This window comes from Syngnathoides biaculeatus, chromosome 8 (genome assembly GCF_019802595.1).
Source record: "Syngnathoides biaculeatus isolate LvHL_M chromosome 8, ASM1980259v1, whole genome shotgun sequence".
Classification (NCBI taxonomy): Eukaryota; Metazoa; Chordata; class Actinopteri; order Syngnathiformes; family Syngnathidae; genus Syngnathoides; species Syngnathoides biaculeatus.
The window spans coordinates 30,380,845-30,394,234 of NC_084647.1; the positions used below are offsets into that span (position 1 = coordinate 30,380,845).

General features: G+C 43.6%; 1 protein-coding gene across 2 annotated transcripts in view; it reads right to left on the reverse strand.

The window, feature by feature from the left end:
• Window positions 1-11,647: 11,647 nt before the first annotated feature.
• phf12b (PHD finger protein 12b) overlaps window positions 11,648-13,390 on the reverse strand; it is a 42,217-nt gene continuing 40,474 nt past the window's right edge. The window contains exon 15 of one of the 2 annotated variants that reach the window (XM_061826605.1): window positions 11,648-13,291. In XM_061826605.1, the coding sequence (XP_061682589.1) occupies window positions 12,849-13,291 (443 nt within the window). In that variant the 3' untranslated portion in view covers window positions 11,648-12,848. The remainder of the gene's footprint in view (window positions 13,292-13,390) is intronic. The other variant, XR_009795950.1, reaches the window with a different exon arrangement.

Consider the following 13,390-nt stretch of genomic DNA (forward strand, 5'->3'; position numbering starts at 1 on the left):
GTGAACATGAACACTCGGAAGAAACATGGATGGGGATTTTTCAGACTGGCATGGAAGTAGAAAAATTCAAAAATTTTACGCGCATGCGCATTAACCTGACGAAGACTTTTCAGCACTGAAAACGCTGAGACCGTCACACCGGCAATAGTTCAGACTCGTTTCCGGTGAGAGTTGGACTCTGCCAAGGCTGCACTTTGTCACCGATTTTGTTCATAACTTTTATGGACAAAATTTCTAGGCACAGCTGAGGTCTACAGGGTGTACGCTTTCATGCCCTTTACCATTGCATCTCTGCTCTTTGCAAATGATGTGGTTCTGTTGGCTTCATCAAGCCGTGATCTCCAATCCTTACTGGAGCGGTTTGCAGCAGAGTGTGAAGACTCTGTGATGAGAATAAGCACCTCTAAATCTGAGACCGTGGTCCTGAGTTGGAAAAAGGTGTCATGTCCTCTCCGGGTCGGGGATGAGATCCTGCCCCAAGTGGAGGAGTTTAAATTCTATCTTGGGGTCTTGTTCATGAGTGAGGGAAGAATGGAGCGGGATATCGACAGGCAGATCAGCATCTGCAGTGGTACAGATTTTGTTTCGGCCCAATGTGGGAAGGAAGGAGCTCAGTTGAAAGGAGAAGCTCTCAATTCACCAGTCGATCTACGTTCCTAGCCTCACTTATGGTCATGAGCATAGGAGCCAGATGAGGTGGCTGGGTCATCTGATCTGGATGCCTCCTGGACACCTCCCTGGTGAGGTGTTCAGGTTACATCCCACTGGAAAGAGACGCTGGGGATGACCCAGCACACACTGCAGAGACTATGTCTCTCAGCTGGCCTGGCACACCTCGGGATCCATCCAGAAGAGCTAGATGAATTGACTGGGAAAAGGGAAGTCTGGGTACTCCTGCTAAAGCTACTGCCCACATGACCTGACCCAGAAAAACGGTAGAAGGTGGATAAATGGATTTTTCTAAAGTAACAGGAGTAAGATAAACTCAGATTGTTTAATCATTGTCATTGAGACCTCCAAGGTGCGGAATAACCCGGACTAGCCCTTTCCTTCTTGGGATTTTTTGTGTTTATTTTTTTCTGAATTAACATTGCCTTTCGAAATAAACAATGAACTTGAAATGAGTCTTAACCTTGTCTCCAAGTCTGTGATCAACATGCATGCCTAGTTTGGTGACACTAACTTGTTAAATGTCCTTTGCTTTGTGGCTGATTTCTGGTTCTTCCAGTTTTTTCTCAGCCAGGAAAAGAGGGTGTTTACTTCAACAGTCAAGTCAGTCTTTACATATTTACAGGGATGAGAATGACCAATTTAGCTAGAAACACCACCTCGACGACAAAGTTGGTGACGTCTGCCCGGACTGTGGCACCGGGCCACACGACACGCAGCATTTGTTCAACTGCCCGGCGCGGCCTACTACGCTCACGGCAGAAGATCTATGCTGGCGACTGACCAAGGCAGCCGCTTTCCTATGGCTATAACGCTTTCGCACGATTATCTACGTCGACGCAGCAACACTTTCACGCTGGCTATCACAACAACAATCAATTTGGAAAAGCACTGAAACTGTCTGCCTTTGGCACAAACTTTTTTTACAAAACACACTATTAAATGGTGACCTCAGGTTACTTGTAACAGTGTAAATTCAGGGCAATCATAACATTTGAAAACTTAAAATATGAGTCCAAACAACTAAAATAATTTTAAAATGCAGACTGAGTGAAATTTATATCAAATAGGCTACTGCACTTACAAGTTATACTTCTGTTTGTGTATACATGTGTACACACACACACACACACACACACACACACACAATACAGTGAAGAAAATAAGTATGTAAGTATGCTGCCAGAAATCAGAATGTTGTCATTATTATAAACACCAAATTTAATGCAAACAGATAGCAATGCCGTAAACAGATAGCAAAGCCGTTTTCCGCTATCACAGCTGTGACTAAATTCACGACGAGTGTTGCCGATAGATGCTGGTCTTGATCACAGCCTCGCCCCGCGTCAAGCAGTATCCTAACCCCCCCCCAACATACACACACACACACACACACACCACCACCATTTTCTAAACGGATTTACATATTTCATAAAAATGACATTTTCATCTGAAAAAACCTTGAAAATCCGCCAATCCGCAAAAAAATATCATCCCTGTGTTTATCAGAGCAAGAGCACTGAAAGAAAGTCCTGTTAACTTAAGTTTCTTGGCCAACTAATTAATTCTGCTTGTGGTATCTCAAACAATATCACAATGTTGATTGCCTTCTTGGTTTTGGGTGTAGTTGTTGGCGCTGATTATGTTTCCCTTTCAGAAGATGGAAAATGGAAAGGCAATTGGTCCTGATGACATACCTCTGGAGGTATGGAAGCATTTTGGACAGGTGGCTGTGGGGTTTTTGAGACACTTGTTCAACAGAATACGAGCAGGTGAAAAGATGGCTGAAGAATGAATGACATGGGTTCTAGTTCCCATCAAAGGTGATGTACAGAGCTATGGCAATTACAGGGGAATAAAGTTATAAAGTTATGGGAAGGTGTACTGGAGGCTAAATTCCAGACAGAAGTATTTGCGAGCCACGGTATAGTTTCATGCCTAGAAAGAGTACCACAGATGCATTCTTTGCCTTGAGGACACTAACGGAAAGGTACAGAGAAGGAGCGGCATTGTGTCTTTGTCAATCTAGAGAAAGCCTATGACAGAGTACGAAGACAGGAACTGTGGTACAACACGCATAAGTCTGGTGACACAAAGTACGTTAGAACAACACAGGATATGTATGAGGGCAGTTCTGAGACCATGGTCCTCAGTCGGAAAAGGGTTGCATTCCCTCTCCGGGTCGGCAATGAGATCCTGCTCCAAGTGGAGGCATGAATGGAAGCTGTGTTAGCTTGTGGATTGCGCATTGCTGAAAAATGGCCCGCTGATGATGATGATGAGATTGAAAAATATGTTGATGAACTTCAAGCTGCAAGGAGGGGTCCCTCAAGGACAAGGCTTTTCGGCAACCAAAGGTTGGTTTGAAAAATTTCAAAAGCGTTACGTCTTAGAAGCGTGCCTCTGTATGGTGAGGCTTCCTCTACTGACAACAATGCTGGTCGTTGTTATACAGAGGAAGAATTTGCACGGCGTTGATAAAAAATATGGCACACACTGTCGAGTTTAGGAAATACAGATGAAAGTGGACTTTCGTGAAAATTCCTGAAAATACAAATGTGAGTATTAGTGGGGTCTGGGGGCATGACCCCCTAGAAATTTTTGAAAAAATGGATGGCTGTGGTGCATTCTGACAATATCTGTGAACAAAATTCAGACAAAAATTTAAAGTAAAATTTCTCAGTCCTGACAAAAAAAAAAAAAATGGGCAAATGTTCCCCAAGGGCCAAGACCAGATTTTTTTGCCCCCAATTCCCATATCACTGGATAGCACAAAATCACATTTGTCATTAAAATATGCTTAAAATATGCCATCTTATCTCAAGACAAATGAATTAATTGAACTATTCAGAACTATTCATTCAAAAAGACATCTAAAATTGTCCTTTTCCCCACATTGTACGCATTATGGTATAAATATAGAATATACACGAAAATATATCCGAGAATTTCGACACTGAACAGCAAAACATGTTAAAGAAGTTGATCTGTAGTAATTACTACTAACGTTTAAGTCTCAAACTTCTTACGTCGCGTTGTACTGATACACTTGACCACATTGTTCACTATCTTAGATATAGATCTAGTAATACTAATAGTATAATCAGTTCCTTAGGGATGGCCTTAAAATAACTTACTGGATTAATATGACATAACTGTAAATTAAAAATAAAATAATCAAATATATAACTAAAATAGAAAACTAAAATGTCAAACTCAAAAATGACAATTTCCAATTTCAACTGATATTAGTAGAACATGACGCTCGACGTATTGGCCACACCTGAATCAAACGACAAGGTGGATGAAAGTCTAATGTTTTTTTTTGGTTTTTTTTTTTACGCCGTCACACTGCCTCGCGACCGACGCAATGAGCACCCCTGGTGTAACTGAATTTCCTTTGACATAGCTCATGATGTTGATGACTTTCGACGTAAATGCGCTCACATTACGTGAAGCAGTTCTGAACATGCTCAATACGGTTAATTTGCATTTCCTGTTTCCGGATGAATACCGGTTGGAGCAGGCTTGTTTGGTTAACAACGTTTATGAAATAAACACGTAAATTAATGTCAAGACCACGTCATGTTTTTTTTCAGTTTTGCTTCTTTATGTTCGGGTCTTTTCTCTTGCACAACTTTGGCCTTTTTTGCAATGCATTTTTCTGTATCAATAGATATCCATTAAAAAAAATACCTGTCCAAAGAGTTTTTTTTGTGCCTCGTTTTGACTGTTTCTGAATGGGTAAGGTACGTATCATTACATAGCACCAAAGCACAACCAGTTACAACTTTTTCTGGATGTTTCTTCACCACAAAGTCAGAAACTTTCTCCCACATTGGCAACACTTCCTTTCTCTTTATTTATTTAGGACTTGCATGCAACAAGAACTAGGTCCAGACCAGGCGGGATCCTTTTGGATCCTCCACATTCTGGCCACCAGCTCTTTCAGCTCCTTCCATCGGGAAAGAGTTACAGATCAATGAAAGTCAAAACTAGCAGGCATTCGAACAGTTTTTCCCCATCCGGCAATTAAGCCATTACATTCTTGATCAGAGAACCCACTTTTTTCTGCCTTGTGCCATGTGAGGACACTCACTCACATCCTGCTGGTCCTGTCAGTATTAGTATTAGTAATATAGTTTGTAGACTATTGCAGGATTTGTCACTTTAAACTGCTCCCTTTGCACAATTGTCATTGCACTGGTCTCGAACAGGAACCGTGAACGGGTAAAGGCACTCTGTACAAGTTTAACACCACGTGGGACGTTAACACAACACTTTTTCTATCACAAACTGCCTTTCCCTCTCCATAGCCACTTCATCCAGCTCTAGCTCTAGGGGGGATTGAACTCTTCTAAGGGCATTCCAAGGTATCTGAGCTGAGGGACAGAGTCTGTCCAGCATGTCTTGGGTTGTGCCCCAGGGTCTCCTCCCACAAGGAGGGGTCCAGGAGGCATCCTAATCAGATCCCTGAGCCACCTCATTGGGCTCCTCTCAATGCAGAGCAGTAGTAGCTCTACACTACTACACTACTCACACAGCTGAGGAAACTCATTTCTTGTTCTTAATGTTGTTCTTTCAGTCACAACCCAGAGCTCGTGACCACAGGTGAGGGTAGGAATGTAGCTCGACCAGTAAATTGAGACCCTTGTCTTTTGACTTAGCTCCTGCTCCACCACAACAGAGCGATTTGTAGCAAGTTCGCATCACTGCAGACATTACACAGATCCATCCTTTTGATATCCCGTTCCATTCTACCCTCACTCGTGAACAAGACCACAAGATGTTGAACTCCTTCACTTGGGGCAGGATCTCATCCCTAACTTGGAAAGGGCGGTCCACCCTTTTCGAACTGAGGACAATGGTCTAAGTTTGGAGGTGCTGATTCTCATACCAGCAGCTTCACACTAGGCTGTGAACTACTCCAGTATGGTTTACAATCATGGGTTGATGAAGCCAAAAGAATCACATCTGCTAAAAGTAAAGCTACAAAAGAATTTGTGACAAAGGGCAGTCTTCGTGGAGTCCAACCCACACAAGAAAGGAGTCCAATTTAGTGCCGGCAATGTGGATCAAACTGACACCTGTCATCAAAGACTGAACAGCCCGTTCGATATCTCATAGTCCTGATACACAACCCACAGGACTACATGAGGGAAATGGTTGAAAACCTCAATTTCCACAAAACAGATCTAGACATGTTGGACAAACTCCCATGCACTACCAAGGACACTGCTGAAGGTGTCAAACTGGTTCACTTTTTCATGGCCAGGATGAAAACTACATTGCTGCTCCTGAATCTGACATTTGACTTCCCAATGAACCTTCTTCTCCAGCCTCCCTAAATAGACCTTACCAGTGAGGCTGAGTATGATGTCCCTGTCATTGGAATACATGCTCTTGTGCCCCTTTTTAAAAAGGGGGACCACCACCCTGTTTGCCAATCTAGAGTCAATGCAGTGTTGCAGAACAGCCCCAAAACAACCTTAACATTAACATTAACCTTTAGTTAATCCGGGCAAATCCCATCTACCTCTGGGGCCTTGCCACCAAGATCTTTTTAACCACTGACGTCACCTCAACTCCATAGATAGGAAACCCTACCTCAGAGACCCCAGACTCTGCTTCCCCATGCGTGTTGGTATAATTGAGGTCTTCAAAAGTCTTCAAAATATTCTTCCCATTGACTCACAACGTCCCGAGTCAGAGTTTTAGCCTGAGTGACTACCAAAGCCGCATCCTGTTTAGCCAGCCAGTACCCATCAGCTTCCTCAGGTGTCCCACAGGCCAAAAATGCCTGATAAGACTTTTTCTTCAGCTTGACGGCGTTCCTCACCACCGGTGCAGACCAACAGGTTCAGGGATTGTTGCTACGACAGGTACCTATAGTCATTCAGACCTGAGACTGATTCTTTTTTTGGGAACGGTATGATGGTGGAGCTTTTGAAGCAGGTTGGAACTTTACACGGTTCTGGAGAGCTGTTGAAATTTTTGTGAAGACAGGAGCTAGTTGGTCTGCACAAATTTTGAGGCAGGATGGGGACAAAAGGTCTGGGCCTGGCGCTTTGTTGAACTGTTGTTGATTGAAGATCTGCCCTACATCCCTTTTATGGATGTTAAATGGTGGAGTGGACGGTGGTGCTGTTGGTAGGCATCTTATTCTTTTTCTTTTGGCTTGTCCCGTTAGGGGTCGCCACAGCATGTCATCTTTTTCCATCTAAGCCCATGTCGTGCATCTTCCTCTCTAACACCCACTGTTCTCATCTCCTCCCTCACAACATCCATCAACCTTTTCTTTGGTCTACCTCTCGCTCTTTTGCCTGGTAGCTCCATCCTCAGCACCCTTCTACCAATATACTCACTCTCTCGCCTCGGAACATGTCCAAACCATCGAAGTCTGCTCTCTCGAATCTTGTCTCCAAAACATCCAGCTTTGGCCGTCCCTCGAATGAGCTCATTTCTAATCCTATCCAACCTGGTCACTCCGAGCGAGAACCTCAACATCTTCATTTCTGCCACCTCCAGTTGTGCTTCCTGTTGTTTCTTCAGTGCCACAGTCTCCAATCTGTACATCATGGCCGGCCTCACCACTGTTTTGTAAACTTTGCCCTTCATCCTAGCAGAGACTCTTCTGTCACATAACACACCAGACACCTTCCGCCAGCTGTTCCACCCCACTTGGACCCCTTTCTTCACTTCCTTACCACACTCACCATTGCTCTGTATTGTTAACCCCATGTGGAGTAAAAATATCCTTTTCATAACTGTAGCGATATTGGGGTCATCAGATCGCCCCCTATTGTTGCCGACTGGGGGCGGGGGGAGGTTGGGGCGTGTTGCTTGTAATCTGTGAGTGATTGTAATCCTTGCCAGACTGATTTGGTGTCATTTGCGCCAAGATGTTTTTCCAGTTTAGCTGCATAATCCCGCTTTGCAATGTTAATTTCTTTAGACATCTGGTTTCTCGTGCGATTGTAGAGGGTCCTATTCCCATTGTGATATGTGACTTCGTTAGCCTGGCGGAGTTGCTTAATCCACTTGTTATAGAATGTGCGAAAGGTTTTTGTTGGTACACACACCTGATATACGCAGTTAATTCATCAAGGCTGCCCGCTGAATTTTCAGATACCCCAGTGCAGTCAAAGCAGCTTTGAAGTTCTAATTTTGCCTCGTTGGTCCACTTTTTAACTAATCTTACCAAAGGTTTCATGGACTTAAGTGCTTGCCTGTATGTAGGTATTAAATAGCATAAGCAGTAATCAGAGGAGCCTAGGGGAGTGTGGGGAATTGCTTGATATGAGTGTTTAATGGAAGTATAGCTGTGGTCAAGAGTGTTATATTCCCTCGTCAGACATTTTACGTGGTGCTTATATTTAGGGAGTTCATGGTTAAGTTTAGCTGTGTTAAAATCTCCTTGGATAATGAGCAGTGAATTTGGGTGTTTTTTCTCTATCTCATTTACCTGCTCGGCGAGCGCTGGGAGTGCTGCGTTCATGCCAGCTTGGGGTGGAATGTAAACACCTATTAGAATGAAAGAGGCAAATTCCCGTGGCAAGTGAAACAGCTGATAGTTCAAGAACGACGACTCCAAAAGCGGGCTGAAGTCTGTGCTGAGCTGTGTAACGTCAGTGCACCTTTTCTCATTGATACAGAAGCATATTCCACTGGTTTTCGATTTCCATGCTAGCTCCGCAATGTGGTTCGCCTGATAAAGATAAAAGCCGGGTAGCGTAACGGCGCCGTCGGGGACACGTCCACAAACCCAAGTCTCCGTGAAGCACAGAGCAGCAGAACGTCCAGTCTTTGATCAGAAGCTGAAGTTCATCCATTTTGTTGGCTAGGGAGCGTAGATTCACATGATGAATCGACGGAAGTGCCAATCGGTGTCTTCTCTTTTGCCGTTGAACTCGCGTACTGGCTGCAAGCCTCTGGGCCTTTGACGCTCCTGTGAGAGTGCCGACGAGTAACTCTGGAATAAGATTCAGCGAACTGGCGAGAGTTGTCAAAAAAAAGTCTGGAGAAGACTCTCTGATGATTACAGAGTCATTTGTTTTATACTTGAGTCCCGAGATGACCGAAAAACACAAACATAAACAGTACCAGTATCATGTACTGAAGGCGGCCACACTGGTCAGCGCCATCTTATAAAACGTGCCCTATAACTGATGGAAGTATAAAATTGGAGACCAAGAGGCAGATGGGTGCAGGATCTGCAGTGATGCAGACTTTTTATCGGTCCGTTGTGGTAAAGAAGGAGCTAAGCCGAAAGGTGAAGCTCTCAATTTATAGGTCGATCTATCTTCCTGCCCCCGACTGCGGGTCATGACCGAAACAACAAGATACTGGATACAAGGGGTGAAAATTGACTTCCCCCCACAGAGTGTGTTCAGAGAAGGGCTCAGTAAAACCGCTGCTCCACCAGAAGAGGTGGCTCGGGTTCGGGATGCCTACTGTGCCTAAATCACAGCTCCCTGGTGAGTTCTTACGGGAACATCTCACTAAGAGGAGACATCAGGAACAACCCTGGGCATGGTAGAGAGACTATGTCTCTCAGATGGGCGAGGAACCCCTCAGGATTCCCTCGAAAGAACTGCAGGAAATGGCTGTGAGAGGGAAGTCTGGCATTCCCTGCTAAGGCTATTGCCCCAGTGACCTGACCTTGGATAACTGGAAGAAACTAGATGGATATCACAGCATCTCACTTGACTAAACCACTCTCACTCACCCAAAAAAAATTAACTTGGCTTTTCCAATGCCTGGAGTTTTGCGTTATAGTAAGACAGATTTGATCAAGAGTTACCATCCATCCATTTTCTTAGTCGCCTATCCTCACAAGGGTCACAAGAAATGCTGGAGCCTAGCCCAGCTCTCAATGGGCAGGAGGCAGGGTGCGTCCTGAACTGGTCGACAGTAGAGGATGACATTTTTCGGGCATTCCCGTGGGTCACGTGATGGGAGTCATTTTTTTAATTAATCCCGTGATCGGGACGGGACGGGGAAAAAAAGCAACGGGAGCGGGCAGGAGCGGGAACGACATTAACACATGATAATTTTCAGCCGTGTTAAACAACCAGATGGACAGATGCGTCTATTTTTGTAGTCATCTTTCAGTGAGAGCCAACAGCGCTCGCAACACAAAAGAACTACAACAGTGGTTTGACTTCCTGTCACCTCCGGAAGTGAAAAGCGACTCAGAGCGGCTGCCTGCGACACACAATAAAACACTTTGTTTACACCGACAGAATGTCAAAATAAAAAATGGAACATGTTTGGTTTTATTCAAATGGGAGCGGGACAGGAGTGGGAGGAATTTTGAGAGGGAATGGGATGGGAGTGGGAGTCATTCTACGGGAGTGGGACAGGACAGGATAGATTTTTTTACTCTGACCCGGGATTGGGACGGGACAGGAGTGAAAATCCGCTCCCGTGTCACGCTCTAGTTGACAGCCATTCGCAGGGCACATAGAGACAATCCATCCATTAATCACAGTCAATTGTCCAGGTCCTAAACCAGAAAACAGCCCCGGGACCTCAAACCAGACCAGTCTCATGAGTCCATAGAAAACTTCTCAAAAGTCTCGAGAATCATCAAGATGTTTCGTGCCAAATATCCTTATGCCAAAGACACTTGGGATCGGCTCCATCACCCCACAACCCTAAGGGATAAGCGGTGTTGAAAATGGCTGGATAGATTTGAGATAGACATCTGCCAGTGATTTCAGGCAGCCTTCAGCTTACTTAAAAAATCTATTTAGTATTATTGACCATTCTGCACTGTGCTTTTGCAGTCAATTACATAGAATGGCCACTCCTTGGAAGAGAAGCCATAGATCTGAATCTTCTCTATTTACACTTGGTCTGCAAACCAATGAATATCAACTCCTTTTTGAGTTGCTTTTGTTGCCCTTTCCAGCTTTACACAAGTAAATTCTTAATCGGTCTTCTGAAGGCTCTTTTGACTGAGGCATGATACACATCTGGCACTCCTTCGAGACAATTTTTTTTCCCTTTTTCTTGTGGCCAGAGCAGGTACAAGCAACGCCTCTAATCATGTCTCATTGGTTAAATTCCAGATTGTCTTAGACTTGACTGATGAGCTCTTGAATAATCCATAACCTTGGGGTTCAGTTACATTTTGCTTGTCTTGTTAGTGTTTACATTTTTAAAAATATGATTGTGTGTTAATCATGTAGGTAGACTGTATTCTAGTGGGCAGCATGGTGATGCAACTGATTGGAGGTGGGCCTCTCAGTTTTGACAACCAGGGATCAAATCCCGGCCCTGGCTATGTGGGCGTGGCAGGTTCTCCCAGTGCCTGTGTGGGTTTTCTTCCACATCCCAAACACGTGCATTACTTGGAGACTCTAAATTGCCCCTAGGTGTGATTGTGAGTGCGACTGTTATGTCTTCATGTGGCCTGCAATTGGCAATCAACCAGTGTACACCACCTCCTGCCAGAGTACACTTGGGATTGGCATCAGCACTCCTGTGACCATCATGAGGATAAGCGGCTCAGAAAATGAATGTATTCTCGTGGCGGTACGGTGGTGGAACTAGTTAGAGCATTGGCCTCACAGTTCTGAGGACCGGGGTTCAAATCCCAGCCTTGCCTTTGTGGAGTTTGCATGTTCTCCCCATGCCTGCGTGGGTTTTCTCCAGCTATTCCGGTTTCCTCACACACCCTGAAAACATGCGTAAAATGGAGACTCTCACTTGCCCTATATACCCTGGAATTGGCTGGCATTCAGTTCAGGGTGTACCCCGCCCCCTGCCTGAAGATAGCTGTGATTGGCTCCACCAATCTCACAACCCCTGTGAAGATAAGAAGCTCAGATAATGGCTGGATGGATGTATTCTAGTAATCAAGATGAGAACAGACCATTCTTAATTTATGCAGACATTTAAGAAATTTCAAAGGGTTCACATTATTTTCACTATTTGTGTTTGCGTTAAAGTAGTAGGGGCACGACCGTGAAATGTCTGGGAACCACTGTTCTCCGTTGATTGATGCAGATTTTGTTCTTTGCTCATCAGTGATGATACGTTCATCTGCACCCGTTATGATACTCATTAGGAAAGGACTTGCGACAATCACTCTCTCAGAGGAAAAAAAAATACAGGGCCACAACGGATTTAGTGATCTTGTACTTAGAAAATCTTTGTATTTACAATTATGAGAAGAGAGGCTACAGAAAAAGTGCTTCTACACAAAGCAGCACAGGTTGTTAAAATGAGTGCTTAAAACAATATATTTACAGATGAATTATATCTGAGTACAGACTATGAACAAAGTATCACAAAATCTCTGGTAGTCTACACAGATTACAAATTACACAGATAACAGCGGATGTACAGTTAAAAACCAAAAATGGTGAATCTACATGAAATGCAATGTTTCCCCAATGGAGAGGGATTGAATCATACATACTGACAGAAGATGGAAGTACATATAATGTATGCACACTACCATTCAAAAAGTCTGGGGTCACCAAGATGATTACAAGATTAGAGATTACACAAGATTACACCAATACATTGCTGTAAGTATAAATTAAGAGTTTGGGAATCACAGAGAAATGTCTTTTTCAATAGAGAAAAAAAATTGACCACAAAAATTTCTGAACTGTATATCAGATTGAGTCGATTTTAGCTTCATTTAAAAATTATTAATATTCAGGACATTTCTAAATGAATTACCCCAAACCTTTGAATGGTAATGCGACAGTGCTTTTGATTGTTGAAAAAAATGGACATTTCTAGATGACAGCAAATTTTTGAACAGTAGTGTACCTTGTCATACAGAGATACCTGTGGCGCGAAGGCAGCCAAAGAAATAAGAATGAATGGTAATACCAAAAAAAAAAAAAAAAAAAAAAAAAAAAAAAAATTGTGCTAAACATTGACAACATTAGGATACTTCATACATAAGATACTGGCAAAATAACTGAGCATAGACATACTCATTGCTCAAAGTCAGTCTAACATGGATGGTTGATGTCAGTCTTTCAAAAATAGAAAAGATTGTCAATTATACTCCCAAGTTCATGCAAATATATAAATCATTAACAATGACCTTAAAAATATCCCTGTCCACCAGCCAACTGTGCAGCTTTACAATAACTATATCAAAGAAGGTGCAAAAAGAAAAATAGAGGGTGGGATTTCCTGTTTTGTGTTTATGGGATGGAGTTAGAGTGCAGAGTGAACACTTGGTCAGAAGGTACTGTTTCCATCTCATCCTGACTGGAGGTGCTGCATGCTGTAGCAGTGTTGCGGGGAGGTGCAAGAATTGTGGCATGTGTGAGGCTAAAAGCACTGTTGCTACTGAGGCTGGTAGCAGGCATAACAATGTCTTCCTCTTTCAGCTGTTTACTGGCAAATTCTGCGATGCTGAACACAAACTGCAGGCAACCTAATTTTATGTAGCTACCGTGGTGGAGCATGGCAGTGCCCTCCCAGCCTGCTCCGCTACCTCCAATCAGGCTTGAGCTGCTTGCCTTACAGCTGCACAACTGCTCCAGGCCACCTTGAGGGTGGCTGGTCATCACTCCGCCAGCTGGGAGCAATCCTACCACAGATGTGGTAGAATTGTCTTTGTCCATCCACTTTTTGCTTTGACCTGGAGAAAAAAAAAAAAAGTTTTATTAATGCAAAACTGTATGTAAGTGTTCATTATGCATTTTACCTTTAACCCAACTGAGATAGCTAGGTCCACCAA